Source organism: Lissotriton helveticus, chromosome 1_1 (genome assembly GCF_964261635.1).
Source record: "Lissotriton helveticus chromosome 1_1, aLisHel1.1, whole genome shotgun sequence".
Taxonomy (NCBI): Eukaryota; Metazoa; Chordata; class Amphibia; order Caudata; family Salamandridae; genus Lissotriton; species Lissotriton helveticus.
In genome coordinates, this window is record NC_136057.1 from 1,029,688,360 (window position 1) to 1,029,709,333 (window position 20,974).

The window sequence follows — 20,974 nt, forward strand, 5'->3', positions numbered from 1 at the left end:
TAGACCCTGTTCCTCATGGAAACAGTCCAGCCCGAACTGCAAAGCAAGGTCTTCCCTGCACTGGAAACAAACATCCTGGGACCGGTTTCGGGGTAACACCCCTCATTAGCAAGGCTATCTTTAATCCAGTGGCAAAGTGAGCAAGGGACCCACGTCTGAGCATCCCCTGCCAATTAAGGGCAAACAAAGCAAAGACAGAAGATGATGGACAGAGAGCTGAAACTTTTCTCACATTACCTCTCACTAATAAGAAACATTCCTGGAGCTACAAGTGGCCTCAATAGTTCAAGCCTTTGTTGGCTCCCGATGTGGACTCAATATCCCGTTGGCAAATCACTTAATCTCCATGTGCCTAAAAAAAAAATCAAAAAATCTGACCCTGTGTACTGTAACTGGTTATCATGTAAAAGAGTACTGCAATGACCTTGGGCAGAGTTTGCGCTGAATAGAACACCCAAAAAATAAAAGGTACAGAGCCTGTTTCAAGACTGTAGTGATTATTAGGCATTGATGGGAGACGGGTGAAAGAGACAGAGGAGATATCCTTTTACTCATGGCCACTGCTATCTATCACTAGTGCAACAGGTGTAGTTGATTTGGCGCCAGATGTGCAAGGTGAACACAACACACTGATTATGGGGAGCAGAATTTTGGGGGAAATTTCTGTTTTTGTTTGATGAATTTCCTCTTTGTAGGTTTTAGATTTATTGTGGATTATGAGCTACTGAAAATGTATCCATGAAATTATCTCATAAGCCCCAACCTCATAAGCTCATTCCTGCCCCTCTACTCAGCAGTCATTGTAATAGAGTTCTGAAGGGGGGGTGGGAGGGGCAACTTGAAAATATTTTGCTTTGGGGGCCCCAGGGGAAAGAAGTTTGAAGACCTCTGCCTTAGAGGTAGGCCCTGAAACCTACGGACCACTAGTGTATTGGCTGACTCGTCCTGCTCAGCCTGCCTCCACAAATGCATTTCTGACCTGCTGGAGGTGAGAGCCCATGCTCTCTTGAGTTTGGAAACAATGCCTGCTCTGGCAGGAGGTGTTATCTCCCCACCAAGCAGGATGACTAGTAATGAGCATATCAAGGGAAGAGGCTTTAAAGGCATCCACTTTGATATGCAACCTTAGCTTTACAAAGCAGGGGAAATGCCACCCCATACCAGGGCTCATTTGGCACCACGACAGGCAGAAAAATTAGCTACTCAGGGAGGGTGTTCCCTATCAGGCTAGTACCCCCCCCCCCCCCCAAGGTGAGCTACCTGAAGTGAGCACGACTAGGAAAATTCCAGCATCTTTTTGGTGGAATTAGGATCTCTGGGTCAGGGTTATGCCCACTTCCCACGGGAAGTGGTCATGAAGAGGATGTGGTCACCCTAAAAGTAGGTAGACCATGACTACTACCCAACACTCCCTGTAATACCCCTAAATACAGTATTTAGGTGGCACCCCAGAAAATCAGATTCAACAAACACAAAGAAGGAGTGAACAAAGAAGATTTCTGACCCGACAACTGACTTGGTGCCAACCTGCCCGCTGCACCAGACCCTAATGGAGAAACTGACTCGTCCTGCATCTGTGCAGCCTCCCAAGAACCCCCGAGGGCTGCCAGTGCTTTGCAAATCGCCAGAGAACTCCCTTGGTGTAGAAGAGCTACTCCCCTGCAGCTGCAAGCACCAAAGAAGTAAGATCTGGTTCACCACCCTGTCGCTTACCAAGACTACTGACACAGCAGCCGCCCAGGAAGAGGTCGCCGTGCTCTCACAGGTAAGATCCATCCTCCCTCCAAGTGTAGTCATTGATGTTACCATGCCTAACCATAGCATGGCGCCTGCCCCTGAAGAGGCTTTGGGTCTGTGATTGCTGGCATTAAAGGGAGCCACACCACGGAGTGGTGCCTGAGAACAGCAAAAGTCAACCTTAATCAACTTGAATTAACATCAACTCCTAGATGGCCTCCCATTCCGAGCGCTGGAGCTCAATGATTTGTAGATCGGTCTCAGCTCTCACTGCTCATCTCACACTCCAACCCAGCAGTCAGGAACACCATATGCTTTCAATGGAACTATGATGACACCCCATGGGTGGATCCAAAAACAGTTTTTACCTACCCTGGAGCATGAGCAACCTTGGCCGATGCCCGGTGGAGCTGTCCTATACAGCTAAAGAGGAGTCTGGCTCCTTGGCCATCACCTACACAGCTGGTCATCTGACATTCTTTTCCTCGTCTCCCAGTTTGTGTCTCATTCCCTCCCCCTCCTCCTCTCTCTGTTGATCCTTTGATTCAAACTGATGTAACCCGTAACTCGCTGATTCAACTGATGTAAATTACAAAACTGTTTGTACCTACCACGGAGCCTGAGCAACCTTGGCCGATGCCTGGTGGACCTGTCCTATGCAGCTATAGAGGAGTCTGGCCCCTTGGCCGTCACCTACCCAGCCACTCATCTGACATTGCTTTTCCTCGTCTCCCTGTCATGTGTCTCTTTCTCTCCCCCTTCGATGGAACAATGGCGGCACCCCCTGGGCGGATACCAATACTGTTTGTACCTACCGCGGAGACCGAGCAACCTTGGCCGATGCCCGGTGGAGCTGTCCTTTGCAGCTATAGAGGAGTCTGGCCCCTTGGCCGTCACCTACCCAGCCGGTCATCTGACATTGTTTTTTTCTTTGTCTCCCAGTCTGTCTCTTTCCCGCCCCCAATCAATGGAACTAGGACGACGCCCCCTGGGCGGATACCAAAACTGTTCTTACCTACCACGGAGCCCTAGCAACCTTGGCCGATGCCAGGTGGAGCGGACCTACACAGCAATAGGAGTCTGGCCTCTTGGCCATCACCTACCCAGCCGGTCATCTGACATTGTTTTCCCCTTCTCCCCGTTAGTGTCTCCCCCTACCTCTGTGATTCTTTGGTTCAAACGGTTGTAACTATGTAACCTGTAAATCGCAGATTCAACTGATAACTATGAATCCTGTAACTTGCTGATCCTCATGTAAAGCGCTCTGATACCTCCGGGTCTAGCCAGTGCTATATAAAACTTTGCAAATAAAAATAAATAAATAATACCCACGGTACCGGACCACTTGCAGCAACCAAGGCTTGTTGTATCCAGCCCGGACACCAACGCCAGGGAAAACCGACATGCACGTTGAGGAATTTCAGACAGAGTGAGGCCAAGAGTGGCCCAGCTGACTGGGTTGTCTCTCTACGCAGAACCAAAGACAAAGAGTGAGCCTCCGACTACTGCCATCCGACACCTCCAAAGCTCCTCTGTGCCCGCACCCCACAGCCCGAGGAAGGTGGCAGTGCCAACGGGGTCCGAGACCCTCAAAGGCTGAGGCCACCATTGGGTTTGCCTAGACTGGACATCCAGTCACAGTCTGCAGCCTCTTTGTGCAGGTCCCCTCAACCTAGAGTTTCTCTTGCAGAATGGACCAAACGCCTGAAGACACCACTGCACCCGAGCCCTACAGCCGAGGCGAAGTGGACCAAAGGTGTCCATACATGTCCGAGCATCTCAAGGACTGGACCACCCCCTACCCCGATGGGTTTGCCGGTACTAGCTCCCTCAGTCAGAGTATGCAGCATCTTTTCGAACAGATCGTTCCCCATTGAAGTGAACGGGTCACCCGATGCTGAAATACAGCTCTGCACCCGGCTGCTCAGATCTGTCAGAGGTGACCTGTTGGTGTTGCCTTAAACCTTGACCACATACTCACCATAAATCCAGGAGAAGGGTGTCCGTACTTTGCTGACAAGTGCCCGAGTGCAGTATATGTTTTCCCCCCGTAGGATAACATTACCACTAACAGAAATCGCACTACGTGTGAACGTTTGAAACCTATAAAAATGTAAATCACCCGATTCTGATGATCTTGGTACCTAAATTCATATACAAATCTGTGTTATTGTTATAAATGAATGTTAAATTTCTTTGAGTGTGTGCCTCACTTACTGTCTTTGTGTGAGCAATAAATGTTTAGCACTAGCCTCTGATAAGCCAAACTGCTCGCCCACCCTAGCACAAACAATAGCATCTAGGTTATTATTTGTGCCTCTGAAAACCAATTGGGGTTTGCCTGGACTCTTTACACAATGTACCTCATTTTATTCCACTATATAAAGAGACAGCTTCCTACACATTCAAAGAATCATTTGTATTGGGTCAGATTGAGAAGTGTTAAGTAAAGGAGTGATAAGGGCCCCTTTGAAGCTCAAGAGTTAGTCCTCCCATTTCCTGACCAACTGTTCTAAGGAGCGCCAACCCCACCTATGTTGAAAGGTAATAAAGTGGATCTGCCTCCCTTACCTTTGTTGCCCTGTTTTGGGGGTTCTCCAGCCTAGAGACCCTAACTGTGTCCCATGATTCCACTCACACATTTTTATAAAGACTCTAATAGAACCAGTATGAGTGGAATAAGCAAAATGGCAGAGCTGCCCAGACCTGGGCTCAGAAGTGTCTTCTGTAATACACACCTACTCTCTGCACTTTAGTGTAAATATGGGGCTGAGGCTTTTAGCTAGTGTGGCAAGAGTTCTCTAGTAGGAACCAGAGGCTCCACAGCAGTGGGGACCGAGAAAATCTTCTGTGTTTCAGGGTTGGAGTAACTATTGCCAACTTCTCTTGGCAGGTTGGAGACCAGATAAATAGGGACATTTGCAAGCCTGCCAGGAAGGGCTGCATGAACACTGCATGAAGGCAGGAGGAGACAGACTGTTCGGGAGTGACATGGGCAGTGTTCATGAATGAGGAAGATGCGGTCCATAAGAGAGGGGCCACTATGGACCCTAGGCAGGATTAACTGAAATTGCAATTACAGCTCCACAGTACCTGCACCACTCGTGCAGGAGAATGAGGTCTGCGAGTCCTAACTGTACCTGAAGCATATGTTTTACTCTGAAAGCTTCCATTTCCATGGGGCCTTCCTAAAGATTATTCAATCTACGCTGTGGCAAAGAAGCACTCCTGAATACATTCCATGGTCACAACAAATGGAGCTGTGTTCAAAATCAATTGTTCCATTAAGACAATACCTTATGCTAAAGATCAGGTCGGCACCCTGGTAGGCTTCTAGCTTTGGTGTGGGTGGGCGTGGCTTGTGTTTGGGCAAGTGGAAGAAACAGCGACACCAAGGACTGCCCGATTGGGAGCAATACAACTTGAACAGAGCCGGCCTCACAACAGAGCGCACTTTAACAGGTTTGCACCAGAACTGCACAACGCAAGACATTGGCCGGTTTGCGGCAACTGGTTGACAGTGCCGCTTGCGGGCCACATACGAACACACAACCATCAGCTGTAGACTCATCAGGGGGTAGACCATGCCTAGACCATTGATGGAAGTGAAGGCCAGGGACAGAGACCAAATATACGAAGTAATTCAGGGTGAACTGCTCGAAGGGTTGGATCTTTCATCATTTGACATGCATGTCTTAAACCTGACTAACCCTAGGTGGGTGAGGAGGGGGATTAACTATATGCCATGAGAAGGAGGGAGCCTAGGAAAGTAGCCATTCAAAGAACTGGATTGTTCATCAGGAGAAACCCTTAAGAGGGGGGCCTGAACTGCACAATCCGCATGAGAGCTCTGAAATAGAACAGCATAGGCTGTGTTCTGAAACACATTGTATGCCTTTCTGAATCTTACAGTAATGTTTGTGTATGTAGAAATAAAATACTTTTCCTTTTTAAATAAAAGCACTGGGTGGACTTTGATTTATTTATTAGTTTCACAGTTTCAGTTCTGAGTTGCTAACACAACGCCTTCCTGGGTAAGCCGTGAACTGCTCGACTCCGTGAGCCTCAGGGACAAGAGCTAAAGGAGTTTATAGGATGCTCAATTTTTGGTTCAACAACAGTTATGCCCAATGCCATTAGTGGCAAAAGGCTCTTTTTAACACAATGTGAGCAGCCCGCTCTGGGACTCCCGAAAAGGTATCCACAACAATATATAAATGCACTTGGCAATTAACCCAGCAGCCACATTTAAGGAAGTGACCATATCGACTCCCCCAAGCAACAATAGTTATCAATAAGCAGCTGCTGACTTCTGAAACTATTTTCTCAATGTCTACTCATAAGTAATGCAACATCCTTCTGCATACCATCAGAAAGCAGTTGACAAACATACATAGATTCCTATTTGGATCTGTCCTGGACTACGTATTGTAAGCTTATTGTACATAAGCTTGCCTGCACTTGAAATTAATCTCGGGTGTAATTAACAGTAATGTCAAGAACTATCAGAGCCACAAAGTTCAGTGAGTCCGCAAAGGTATAGCAGAGGATAAGGTAGATAATACCTTACGCTCAATTTAGTGGTAGCTGGGATAAGCAGTTAGGCTTATCAGCGGGTAGTGTTAAGCATTTATTGTACACATGCAAGAAATGATGGCATACACTCAAAGACTGAATCCAGATCAATTGGTTTGTATAAAAAGTTGTTACTTTGTTATTTTATTCTAGAACCAAGAATCACTTAGTTCTGGTAGGGTTTACAGTGTAGTAAAAGTAGCAACACTAAGAATACAGTAATGTTTTGTATATGCAGTTATTTTTTTTACAATTTTAAGGATGTTTTCTATCAAATGTCAATCAAGTACAGTTGTATGTTTTTGCAGTGATAAAGTTAGATAGTTCAATCCAACAGATAGACTTACAATGCAAACCTATGGAGGAAAACAATGTTAAATAGTGTTAAAAATGTGGAGAAGTGTGGCTCACTGGTTAGAGCGGCAGACTCTGAAGCAGAGATCAGGCCCGGGACCAGGGTTCAAGTCCCGACGCGGCAGGGTCTTGGGCTCAATGTCCACGGACTCGATAATTCTCACATCGGCGCCTACTCTAATCATGGGTCCCACGCTGCAACTCTGGGCAATAGCTTGCTTAATCTCCACAACGGCCCCTACAACACTGGGATGCCTGGCTTCACCTTGGGGGTGCCCAGGAGAGGCATCTCACAGGGAGAGCCAGGAAGGGTTCCACAGCGTTATACAGCGCCGGGACGCCCCGTTGGGGCAGCTGTGCGCTTAATAAAAAATACACTACACATAGTTTGCAATTCAGTACTCTACTTACTTCCCCAGGTTTGGGGGTTTAGGACAACACAGGGCAAGGTTCAAGACTAGGTAGGTACTGCACTGCCAGCAACCCCGGGTGCAGAGGTCACAGGGCCCAAAGTTATCTAATGGAGCCGGAGAGTACCTTGAAGGGGGGTGGGGGGAGATTCAGGGGTACCTTTTGGTGTCTGGTTTTCTTAGCTTGTTCCGGTCGCGGGCGGTCAGGGTGACCCTCAAACAGAGGCAGCAGGCATCAGGGAGGGGCCTGGAGAGGTAAGTAAGCGATGCAGACGAGGTCAGGACCGCCGGGGAGACTTTACAGGATAGGCGAGTCACTTAAACTCAGGCTGGGGGCGTCAGGTGCAGAGTGTGCAGGGGTCGGGGATTCGCCTGGATCCGGAGTCCTTGGAGTTTCTTTGTTGAACAATCAGTGTCCACACAAGAAAAGAGGCTTTATTGAAGTCAGCTCAGATCCCTGGAGAGGTGCTGGCTGCAGGACACGCCGGTTTCTTGGAGCACGGTCGCTGGAGTAGGAGACAGGCCGGTAGGGCTGGGGCCAATTCAGTTGGCGTCTTCTCCACTGCAGCATGGCACTTCGGTCCTCCTTCGTAGGTCATCATAATCTGAGGAACAAGGTTCAGGGGAGCGCTTAAATACTAACTTTAAGGGCATTACTAGGGTCAAGTGGCAGTAGCCAAAGGCTACTGCCCCGTAGGGTGATGACTACACCTTTCATGGTGCCCCTTCCTTTGGGGAGAGGGACAAATCCCTGTTCCTATTGGGCCCAATTCTCCAATTCAAGATAGATAATTTCTAAGAGGGGTTCACATCAGCCCCTGGAGACCCTAGGAGTGTGCCAGGCTGCGGTGGACACCCTTACTCTGCTTACTAATTTTCCCATATGTCCTGTCTTCAAAAGTGGGGCTTGGGAAGGGGATTGGACGGGTATCTCCACTAGTTGGAGCTTCACAAATCAGCACATCACAAGGTGAAAGTCTTTGAGACTCACCGTCAAGTGTTGCTGTTCCTGCCAGGGAGAGGTGTGAAGCACCGCCACCCAGAGCAGGCTTTGTTCCTGACCTCCGAGAGCACAAAGGCTCTCACCCCATGAGGTCAGAAACCTGTCTGGTGGTGGCTGGCAGGGACCAGTCAGACAATAAACTAGAAGTTGGTTATTTTTCATGGGACATCTGTAAGATGCCCGCTCAGAGCATTTTGTAATAAATCTAACAAGGGCATCAGTGTGGGTTTATTATACTGCAAAGTTGGGCAACAAAATTGCCAGTTTTCAGTAAAGCTATCATGGAGCTATGGAGTTCGTAATCATAATCTACCAGCCCATGTACTCAAAATGACTCCTCTGCACTTACACCGGTCAATGGCACTTACACTTTAGGGGCATATTGCTCATGCAGCTATGCCCTCACCTGTGGTATGGTGCACCTTGCCGTAGGGCTGTAAGGCCTGCTAGAGGGGTGACTCACTCATGACAAAGCAAAAACAACAGGTGATGGACAGAATGCAGAACAATGTCATACATTCACCCCAGTACAGAGATCTGGGCATAAATCCATCGTTTTTTTGCTCACCATGCCTTTCCAGTTTGAACCAAGCTATATGCAAATCAGTCTTGACCCTGTGCCCCATGGGAACAGTCCAGCCCGAACTGCCAAGCCAGGTCCTCCCTGGACTGGAAACAAGCATCCAAGGACCGGTTTCGGGCTTTCAGCCCTCATCAGCCTGGATAGCTTGATTCCAGTGGCATGGAGAGCACGGGACTCACGTCTGAGCATACCCGTCCCACTCGGGGTGACAAAGCAAAAACAACAGGTGATGGACAGAATGCAGAACAAGGTCATACATTCACCCCAGTACATAGATGTGGGCCTAAATCCATCGTTTTTTTGCTCACCATGCCTTTCCAGTTTGAATCCAGCTATATGCAAATCAGTCTTGACCCTGTGCCCCATGGGAACAGTCCAGCCCGAACTGCCAAGTCCGGTCCTCCCTGGAAACAAGCATCCAAGGACCGGTTTCGGGCTTTCAGCCCTCATCAGCCTGGATAGCTTGATACATCTCCTAACCACCGCAAGACGCCAACAACCATTTTTTGTTGCTGCGTCCTGTTAAACATGCATACGGACATAAATCGACTCGTATTATCGAGCATTACGCTGCTCCGGATGGTTACATCTTTAAAACACCGTGAGACGCCAATAGCCATCTTCTGCTACAGCGTCTTGGTTGATACATAGATAATTTATATTTGACTCGTATCGTGGGGGTCTTTTACTTCTGAAAAATAATCGTGACATATGACGAGTGCGTAGCTGCATCAACCATCATTTACGCATCTGGGCGTTCTGACTTTAATCGAAGTGGCAGAATCCCTCCTCTTCAAATGCTCGCTCTATTTTAGGTGTAATATATATGCCCCTCTGGGCTACATGCTGGCAATTATCTGTCGACAGATTGTGTCGGTAGGAACTACCTTAGTATCTTCGAGTAGTTGTTCGTTGTCACAAATAAGATATTGTGTGGCTCCTGAAGAAGGCGTTCTTTTAACGCCGAGTTCATGAATTGCCTCCTCTCCTTTTTTTATTAATATTGTTATCTTTGTGACTTGTTTATAAACCACTGTATAATGTTTTTACATTTTACAATGTATGCATTGATGAGTATTCGGTGATACACGATTTGTTGATTTTATGCTATTTTGCTCAATAAATAAGAATCCTTTTGTTGATAGATTGTTTTATTGTATGTTTTGCTACTTTGATACCTTGTCCCTTCTACTGTCATGTTGCTGTCTAGGATTTGATACGCACCACCCAGGAGGCACAGGGTCAGACTGATTTACATATAGCCATGTCTGAACTGGGGTGGCAGAGTGGGCTAAAGAACGGTGATGGATTAAACCCAGATCTTTTGACTGGGTGTGAGTGTTTGATTGATTCAGATGCTCCGTCCATCACCACCCCCTTTTGTACCGCTTTTGGCCGCCATAAGTGTGGCAGGGTATGCTCAGACGTGAGTCCCTTGCTCACTTTGCCACTGGATTCAAGCAAGCCGGGCTGAAGACGGCTGGAATGCCAGAAACCGGTCCTCGGAAGCTTGTTTCCGGTCCAGGGAAGACATGGCTTGGCAGTTCGGGCTGGACTGTTCCCATGAGGCACAGGGTCAGACTGATTTGCATAAAGCCATGTCTGAACTGGGGTGGCAGAGTGGGCTAAAGAACGGTGATGGATTAAACCCAGATCTTTTGACTGGGTGTGAGTGTTTGATTGATTCAGATGCTCAGTCCATCACCACCCTCTTTTGTATCACTCATGACACAGGCAGTGTTGGGGAGGGGTATATGGCACACATGGATGTGAGCCGTCTCAACTCTACAGTTTGGTTTGCACCAAAATACGCTGCCTGCAATGGCAGTGTGTGGGAGTTATGGTGAGGGGTCTCTGAAGGTAGCAGCATACATTCTGCAGCCCTCAGAGGCCCTCTCTGGTCACAAGATCCTAGGTACCAGGGGTGCCTTTTACAAAAGACTTGTAGGTTGCCCAATTGTAAAAACAAAGGTACAGTTTTGGGAAAGAACACAGGTGCTCGGGTCTGGTTAGCAGGGTTCCAGCACAGACTCAGTCAAGTTGGCATCAGGTATTTGGCAAAAAGTGTGAGGGGGAGGGATTACTGCAACAGAAACCCACTTTCCTACATACTATGACTCAAAATAACTTGGTGTGTTCTAGTTGTCAACAAAGAAAAAAAAAAAGGATTCACCCTGGCTATGGAGCCACTGGCATGTGTAGCAAGATCGGACAAAAATTATTGTGGGCTGCAGTTGGGGGAATAGAAGTATAACAGTGTTATACGCTGATGACCTCCTCCTGTTCCTGTGATTGGCGTGGAGGATCTGCCGGGGGTTAGGAGGATGATGGACGAATTTGGGGCCTTATCGGGCCTTAGAGTGAACTGGCAGAAGTCCAGCTTGTTCCTGCTGATGGCGGACATGCCTCCACCGGGGAGCCTGGGCGACCTGAGGTGGGCGCCTCGTTGCTTCCGATAACTGGGCGTCCGCATTTTCCACTACATGGCAAATGTAAAAGAGGGGAATATAAAACAAGCGCAACGCTTCCTTAGGGATAGCATGGCCTTTTGGGGAAAGCTTCCTCTTTCCGTGATGGGCCGGGTCTCACTCATTAAGATAGTGGCTCTTCCTCGGCTGCTCTACTTTTTTACCACGCTACCAGTGTGGGTCTCGGCGGCCTGGTTCCGGGAATTGAATGCCTGCCTCTCTGCATTCATATGGGGAGCGGGCTGGAGGAGAGTAGCACTGAGCCCGCTGAAACGACCCCGAGTGGAGGGGGGCCTGGCACTGCCAGATATGGAGACTTACTCTCTGGCAGGATAACTGCAGAGGCTAATGCAATGGGTGGCGGGAAGCAATGACCAGGACAGAGGAGTCCCACCCTTCACTCCAGATAGGATGGAGGTATTCCGCACACTGTAATGAACTGCTCGGCCCGGACAGGCTAGTAGCAATGAGCATAGTGTGATCAGACGGTGTTGGAGTCGGTGCCGAAAGAAAACCAGGACGAAAAGGCCATACTGGCGAGGACTATCCTGGACGCCTTACCCCATGGCAGAAATTAGTGAGATTTAGATGACTGGGTGCAGGCGGGTGCTACAAAGGTGGGACATCTTTTCCGGGATGGGGAGCGAATATTCTTTGAGGACTTTAGCGCTGAATGGGACATTCCCCAGGGACATTTCCTACACTATGAGGTAGTTAAGGGGGCCCAGAGATGACATGGGGGGGGGGGGGTGAGGGGGGTAACGACGGAAACGGTGCCAAAGGCCACCTGTGAAAATTTAAGCCTGGTGGGGGGGAACCATCAAGGCAGTTGCATGTCTTTGCAGAGCCATTGGTAGGGATACCATACTGCCACTAGACCGATTGAAGACCCAATGGGAAGGGGATATCGCCGGTCCGATAGCAGATAAGGACGGGGTGAAAGAGCTGGAACGGAAGATACCTGTGGCAGAATTTCTTACACGGTCTGACACAAGGAGGGATTCTTTTTAGCTATAGTAATATACTGAAGACAGCAGTGCGGGTTAGGGAAGGGGGATCCAGTTAATAGTTTGGGTGTGTGGGGGGAAGAAGGGGGTAAAAAGGGGCATATCCAGTGTATTATAGTTAGGCATCGAGAGGGGACGACAGGAAAACGGACTCTGAAAGAAGGGAGCACGACCTGGGTTATAGGATATTTTGCCTCTGGACAAGTCCAGAATATATGTGTTTTAGGATGTAAAATGATTCAGCTTGATATTAAATGCCAATAAAATCTGTTTTAAAAAAAAAATGAAAATCATTGAATTTGTTAATTGGAGGATTATGCTGAATGTACATTACAATCCAGGCACACATGAGAGTAAATAAACAGTATATATAGTTTTCTTCAACACTTTTGAAAATTTGAGCACTACGATTGATGGACAGAGAAGAGAAGGTTGATCTGTTCTTGAATTCTGTATTCAATTCGACCAAACAAAACCAGCCGACACATGTTTCGTCGCATATGGAATTACTTCCGCGACTTCCTCAGGGCTGAGTGAGATGAAAAAAATCTTCATAATCGCGCTGCTAGTGATAATTCCAACAGGGCTGGGCTGTATCCTATTTGTTGTAGCGATCAGGGTTTAAGATGGCTGTATATAATTCCAGATATATGGCGGGTGCCATGAGAGTCGCAGAGCCGCAGGTTGATCACTGCGCTCTGCACGTATCTGTGGTGCTTCAGCGCAGAAATGTCTCACGGACGGTCACAGTGTTCCGGGAGCATTACACAGCTGAGCGCCTACAGTCCCTGGCCCGCAAAAACCCTTTGCCGTAGAATTTTCTTGGAATATTATGAATATTTGGAATGTATTTCCTTTCGTACTATAATTGGTATAATCAGGCAGGCTAAAAGGATCAATGTTAAGAAGGGAGGTTACACTTCAAATGCTCCTTTAGACACCCATATTTAACTAATTCTCTCTTGTCCCTGGATTAATCAGGGTGCCCTATATTTTCAGGAATGTATTCTCAAAGGCCATGTTCTGAGCTTGATGCCCATGACCACAATGTCGCCTCCAGGCACTGGTATCTAGAAAGCAATGCAGTCAAGGGCACAGAGCATATGAGCATAGCCTGCCTTCTGACTTTATCAGTACTAGTAGCCATGCCAACAGGATCTACAGGCATGGTCTGTGGGGCATGCCCTGCACCTGTAAATTGAGTTACGACACCCAACCAGATCACAATGTACCTTGCAAATAAATAACTTCAGATCTGTATACGTGGTGATAATGTATTTTTTCAATCACAAATCTCTTCTCTCATGAAGAAAGGGAAATACTCACTTTCTATTGAATTTAGTTGGGGATTTTGCCACCAATTTTTCTACTTTCTCATCAGACGAAACAGTATTGCCATCATCATCCTCCTCTTCCTCCTCCTTATCCTCCTCACCATCATCATCATCATCATCATCATCATCATCATCACCACCACCACTGACAGCACCAGAGGCGGTGCCATGTGCTTTGGATTCAAGATTTTTCACTTCCTGGCCACCTACGAACCACAAAAACATTTGAGTTTTGCAAATGCTCGTTAATAATAGAAAGCATCCAACAGGTGTGTGTGTGTATACAGCTCTGCTGGTACAAGAGGCTTAGTGGACCACAGAGAGTGGCTTCGTGGAAGTTAGGAAGTGCAAGGAGATTTGAGGACAGCTGCAATTTTACAGAAAGGGACTAGTCGTGCAGTGCGTGCCCGCTACAATTGAGACTTGGGAGTGAGGGCGAATGAGACACAGTTTGGCAGGGAAAGGAGACAGCCACTGCATGAAGGTCCTGAGTGAGGTAATAATCAGCTTCACTTCAAGCCAACGGGCTGTAAGGAAGATGTAGGCATTCCAGTAATAGGTCCTCACTTGTTGGGGGTGCTGTCTGAGTCGCTTTGTATTTATCTTTGGCCACCGCCCAATCCACAGCTACTGTCCTCCCTGGAAGAGATAAAAGACGGATATAAACTAACTGAAAAACCTCCAGCAGTTCAATGGCAACATGGATCAAAATGAATGAACCATCATGTAAATAGAATACTTCCAATCAGATTAGGACATACTCTACTTTGCTGTTTCTGATAGTTTTAAATTGCATTCAATTGGCTTCCAGCTTCTTATATAATCCCAAGCATTACTTGGATCAGTCAACACCCAAACATTTGCATGCAATGTGGATTTATATTTAAACTCAGCTTTATTTCATTTGTTGAGGAACGATAATCAGTATTGTTGGCAAACCTTTAATTACTACAAGACAACTCCGAAAATATATGATCTCCACAAAAATAAATTTGTTTTTTGAAAATCCTTCCTGAATCTGTTGAGCAGTTCTTCGCTCAAAGCTCGGGTTTAATGTAAAGTGTCAACCACTTTAAACCAATGTTTTCCTTTATACAAAATGATCAACAGTAAGGTGTTCGTTTGGCTCTGCAAATTAAATCTGTGCAATAAAAATGAATATGCAGCAATACGTGCAAACAATAAACACATCCAACAAGGAGAGTGCCATAGACAGACAGCCCACTTATCTAATGTGTGGGCCATGGATCAACACTCACCCCAGTTCAGTCATCAATATTGGGTTGGAACTCCCAAAATGTTTGTGGTAGAGCCCAACTATGGTCAGTCATTCTCTTTTTTTTTTCTAGAATGCTCAACCTGCAATTACGAGGATCTGCTAATCGATTAAAACAATGCACACATCATTTGTACAGCTGTAGCATCCTACAGCGAAGTCACTGACATCTCAAGATCTAGTCACCTTAACTAACTGAAACCATAGTACCATTGCTTGCGTTTAATGATGTACGCACTTTTGTGTGACCCCTTTTGTAAAACTACCCAGAAGCAAATAAATGTGGCAGATCTGAAAACAGAATGGGATTTCAGAAAATGAGCTTTTATTGGTCAGACAACAAGCATCCGTACTATAAGAAGTATCCAGGTATGTCCTTTCCAACTCATCCAATTTTTCCCCCAACTTTGTGTAGTAGGGTACTTTCAGAAATATACTGAACAGGACAGCACAATTTGCCACTGCAAGGATTAGGGACCAAGCTAATGACAAAAAAAAGCAAGAGAAACTTTGCCTTGAACTTTGGAAGGCTGGCATACTCACCTTTAATATCCTTCATGTTCATTCCTTTCAAGGCTTTTCCTGCCTCCAGCATGTTCTTGAATTGGACAAAGGCAAATCCACGCATCTTCCCATCTGTGGAAGTGGGACAAAGAGACCTGAGAAAGGACAACTTCCACTCAATTTAAAATCGATATTCATAGAAAGGAGAGTCCAAAAAAGACAGGTAAGTAGGGACTGAGAGTTGTTGAGGAGCCAATCGGATGTCTGATACCCATCAAACAAGCATAACGCATTCAAAAAGCCACTTCCAAACAGTCAGAAACAGCCCTCAGCTAGGAGAATACCGGTAATTCCACTGATACCCAACAGGCAGCTCTACTTATGCTCGTTTTTCTGCATTCCAACAGACATCTTGAAATGCACATCAATACTAACTGGCAGAATCACTAGATATAACACTACAGAGACAAGTATAACAGCTCTTCCAATGTTCCTCAAGCATTTATTGATAATTTAGGACTGTGAGCTCACCCTCCTCCAGTGCATCATAGCTGTGATTTGTTGTTTTCCTGATATTATAGTCAATCCTAATATTAATAAATTGTGATATCTGTAAATAGGGATGGCATCTTGCCTCAGTACTGCTCTACAAAATCCCTAAATATTACACTAACTTGGCCCGTAGCTATCAATAAAATGTTATTCTGCTTCACAGATCTTTCTGAAATTAGAGCGACCTACAACAAAGTTCTGTAAGAGCACCGGAAGTAGAACTTTGAGCCGCAGACATTTTAATGGTGGAATTTCAGTGGATATGATCAACTGACTGTAACTCTAAGAATCATGTAGAATTTGCTCCCAGAAAAAGCACATTACACTATTCACGTGTTACCTTGTTTCTTGGGGATGTTGACCTCCAGCACAGCACCAAACTTGGCAAAAATCCCCTTAAGGTCTTCTTCGGAGCACTAAGGAAGAAAAAACACATGATTAGAGAGCAGATCTTACTGGGGGAATGGCAGGAAACTGTGTGAAAAGCTCTTTTAAGTTGAAGTCTATTGCTCCATATACTGGTCACTTATTTGGAGACTACCCGATAATAGAAAAGCACTCGCTTGCTTTAGCTACTTCACAACAAACCTGTCTATTAGCTCTTCATAAATACGGACAATCCAGGACAGGGCTCGAATGCTCGCTCACCATGCACTGAGGACAGTTAGACCTTGACCTCTGGGGCTGACATTGGGCTGCTCCTAAATTATAACAGGTGGATCACTAAAGGTGACTGCCCACAGGACAAGGCGAGAGTGGAATACTTACCTTAAAGCTGAGGTTACGGATAATGAGCCGGGCCTTCTTATCAGCAGTCTTTACTCCTGGAGCTTTGACCACTTTCACCACTGCCTCCTGCGTTTCTAAAAAAGGAGATGTGAGAAAAGAACAAATAATGCTAAAAAGTTTTTAAAGCCAGGGGGGAAAAAATAAGGAAAAACACTCACCATTAGCATTCGGCTGTCAACATGATTGTTTTAAAGAATAATTATGCAAAGAACATAAAGCAATATAATAATGATGTAACTGTATATTTTGAAAGGAATATATTAACTAAAGATGTGTTAATTTATATTAGATTCACTCCGGAGGAGGAGTCAGTGCCCCCGTCTGACACATTAAGAAACCTAGGGGCTTTGCTCGACAAAAAGCTACAAATGGAGTCACAGGCCAACAGGACAGCCAGCGTGTGCTTCGGTCTCCTACGGATGCTGCGTCGACTCCTTCCGATCCTACCAGTGCCCTTACTGTAGGATTCAAATTAAACGGGTAATAACTTCCTAATTCAGAAAAGGCTAAAAACAGACTAGTACGTGTTAGACGTGCACTGAAAGGAACAGATCATACCTCTCAGGTAGACCATTACGTCCTAAAGTGCTCTATCAGGTGATCACACCAAAATGTAGCATGGTGAGAACAGAAGGGAGAATGTTTACAAAATCATAAGAAACTGTCATAAAGCATTGCTAGTTACAAGAATACACTTCTTTTTTTGACTTTCATCAGACCGAAGTCTGCTTATCATAAGACTCAAAAAAAGCAATAATTATGTAGCTCTCCAAGATCTCATAAGCATAGAGCAAAACAATCATAGCCAAGATTTCTTAACATACAGCCAAAACAAACATAGCCAAGATTTTATAGGTTACTCTTAGATATCTTTCCTTAACCAAGCAAAGCAAGCTGGATCAATGCAATCTTAATTCAAATAGTGGCAGAGAGTTCCGTATTAAAATATTCTAGTCTAGATGCAAGTGTTTACATACAGAAGTATGTATGGGTTATATGGGTAGAGTGTTAGAATTATAGCGTGAGCCTAGCCAAAGGCAGCAGTGCGCTGTACAAGGTCAAAGGCAAAGATATATTCAAACACTGGAAGGGAATCTAGATTCTGAATGGAGGCAGACTGTTACTTTGCCATGAAGTACTCTTCGTAAAGAGGTGCATCTTCAGCTTTACCCTGCTTTTTTGCACTTCATCTCTAGTTTGATGTGTATTGCTGCTGGTGTGCCAAAAGCCACCAGATGTGTAAGCTGGTCAGCCAGATAGGTAGGAGTGCTGATCATGATGGTTGTGTTTGCAGCTGGTTTTGAAGATGGCACGGGCTGGCAATAGGGAGCCTTTGGGGTTCTATCAGGATGTGGATACGGTCATATTTCTTCAAGTCCTTTATAAGATATGCTGCTTAGCGTCAGATGCCATTATGAGAAGTCAATAAGTGGCCTGAGTTCTTATTCACTTGCTTGAAGGAATGGTTTTACTTTTTTTAGTAGAGACAAACAAACTTCCTTGGTTTCTTGGCAATGTGATCCTTGAATTTGAAGTTGGTGTCCAGAGTACAGCCGAGTGACTGGACAATGTGCGAAGTGGAGGTTCAACCTGTGGAGGCCACTTTGGCACTGGTTATTGTTTGCTGTTCTTGGTGAATAGCAGGAGTTCTGTCTTGGTGGGTGCTGGATACAGAGTTTTGGATGAGCTGCAGGCAGTGTTTGAGGTGATGCATGCCTGAAGCGGAGAAGACTTTCAGTGGGAGTCTTGTATCATCATCATATTGGCAAACTGTGAAGCCATTATGGATGAGCTGAGTCCCAAGTGTCTTTAGGTAGAGGGTGAAAATGACTGGGGCCCAAATGGAACATTGGCCAACTCCACACTTTCTCCAGATCTTCTCAAACGTGGATATACTGGGTAAGTAAAAAGAGAGCCAGGAAGGCAATTGCCAGTAAATACCCTTCAAGACCTCAGCATGTGGATGAGGGTATAAAGATCAGCAGTGCCCAAGGAAGCAGAGAGGTCCAGCAATATCAGGAGATTGGCCCTTTCTTTGTTTAGGCAAAATGACGAGCTATTGAGCAGTTGATTATTAAGATCAGTTCATGTACTTTTCTGAAAATACCCAGAAATGTTTATAATTTGAACGAGCGATATTTCTCCATCTTTTTCTGGAATAATGAAATCACTTCCATAATGAGGTAAGCATCATTGCATTTAATCTTTTCAGGAAACAACTAAAAACTTAGATAATTAGCATTGAGGGCATATTCTTCCTTTTAGAAAACAGGTGGGGAAGAGTTCTAACTGGTGGTGCACTCTTTCAGCCGCCTTTCCGACTAGCACTATAAAACCCACTGAGTAATAGCGTGGCCTACAAAATGAAAAAAAACAATTTCAACCTCTTAATGTCTTACAACGGTATGAAAGCCTTACAGGCCTTTTGCATTCAAAGGGGACTCTTTTTCCACATACCTTTCTTCTTTTCCTTGGTGCGTAGCTTTTTCTTGGCCACAGTGACATGGATCCGGTTCCCATCGTATGCCTGAACTGCTTTCAAGGCACGCTGGGCATCGTCCAACATGGAGAACGTCACATACCCAAATCCACGACATGTCTCACTACCTTTGGTTGGTAAAGTGGAATAAGCAAGTCAGTAAATAGTGGCTCAAGAACTTCTAAAATAATATACATTTCAAGGTGAGCAACTAACATACAGTCATGGATCAGGAGCGAGAATAGAAAAAAGAAATGTGAGAAAATGCCTCTTTTTGCATAGTCACCCCTATTTTTAGTGGAATGGTGCGCTTAGGTACTACTGCTCTGACCCCAGAGTGTGCTTTGACCTTTAAATCATGGTAAAATTGGCTGATCCCCATTTTGCATAATTACCTTTCCAGTAATACCACAGTATGTGATGTAAGAAAATATCCCAATAACACCCCTCTTTAAATCTGTTCTCTAAAAGAAAGCAAGCATTTGCAATCCATTGCGTCTCGCATTTGCAAGAGTTCAAGCTATTGGTATTGTAAATGACAATGCCTTTTATTTATCTTTTTTTATAAACAACCCATAAATAAAAGGCATTGTCATTTACAATGGCAATAGTTGAAACGCTTGCAAATGCGAGACGTATTGCATTGCAAATGCTTGTAATTAATGGAGCATGAGCTACAGATGCTTGATGTACACATAAAAAAAAAAAAAAAGAGTAAATACTTTATGCAGTAAACTAGCTAGCTTCATTTCTCCACTAGATGGCAAGTTCGCTCTAGGTAAAGACAGAACTTTTTTTGAATGTGAATAAGTTGCGGCTGATAAAAAAACATTTAATTTTTTACGTTGTTTTACTAGATCTCTTAAAACACTGTAAAACATCTTTACACCTGCTCTGTAGAAATCAACAGCACCCGCCGACCTATAAAAGGGAAATAGAATTTGTTTTCCCTTTGATTCACCCCACGTTGTAATCCTTCACGCTCCTGTTTTGCAGAGTTTTACATATTTGGAGTTATGTGCTCCAGTCAGCCCTTTCCCTCAGATACAGGACTGCTTTTAAAACGAGTTGGGCAATCTTATGTTATGTTATTTTAATTTATAAAGCGCACGTCTACTCGAAAGTGACCCGGCGCTAGCTTCAGAAAAGGAAAAGATGCTCGACCACGTCACACGACAACACAACCTCAACATAATCTCCTACGCCGACACCCAGCTGATCATATCCCTCACCGAAGACCCCCACACCGCCAAAGCCAACCTCCACAGAGGAATGAAGGCCGTAGCCGACTGGATGAAGGACAGCAGACTGAAGCTGAACTCAGACAAGGCGGAGGTCCTCATCCTCGGACCCACCCCATCGGCCTGGGACGACTCTTGGTGGCCCACATCACTAGGCACAGCCCCGGAACCAACAGACCACGTACGCAACCTGGGGGTCATCTTCGACTCCACCCTCTCCATGACCAGGCAAGTCAACGCCGTCTCCGCGTCCTGCTTCAACACCCTCCGAATGCTCCGCAGGATCTTCAAATGGATCCCCCCCGACATGAGAAAAACCGTCACCCAGGCCCTCGTCACCAGCATACTCGACTACGGGAACGCCCTCTACTCAGGAACAACAACCAAGCTCCTGAGAAGACTACAACGAATCCAGAACACCTCGGCACGACTGATCCTCGACGTCCCCCGATGCAGCCACATCACACCCCACCTGAGACCTGCATGGCTCCCTGTCAACAAGAGGATCACCTTCAAACTCCTCATCCACGCACACAAGGCACTACACAACACCGGACTCACATACCTCAACAACCGACTCAGCTTCCACACCCCCACCCGAAGCCTCCGCTTAACCAACCTCGCCCTCGCCACAGTTCCTCGTATCTGGAAATCCACCGCCA

General features: G+C 45.8%; 1 protein-coding gene across 1 annotated transcript in view; it reads right to left on the bottom strand.

Moving 5' to 3' along the window:
- The window catches only part of RBM28 (RNA binding motif protein 28), a 168,825-nt gene that overhangs the window by 114,643 nt on the left and 33,208 nt on the right, over positions 1–20,974 (bottom strand). Inside the window, exons 2-7 of the mRNA XM_078677774.1 lie at positions 19,050–19,199; positions 16,572–16,666; positions 16,144–16,219; positions 15,291–15,383; positions 14,039–14,110; positions 13,464–13,677 (exon numbers count right to left, since the gene is read on the bottom strand). Coding sequence (XP_078533900.1) covers positions 13,464–13,677; positions 14,039–14,110; positions 15,291–15,383; positions 16,144–16,219; positions 16,572–16,666; positions 19,050–19,199 — 700 coding nt within the window. The remainder of the gene's footprint in view (positions 1–13,463; positions 13,678–14,038; positions 14,111–15,290; positions 15,384–16,143; positions 16,220–16,571; positions 16,667–19,049; positions 19,200–20,974) is intronic.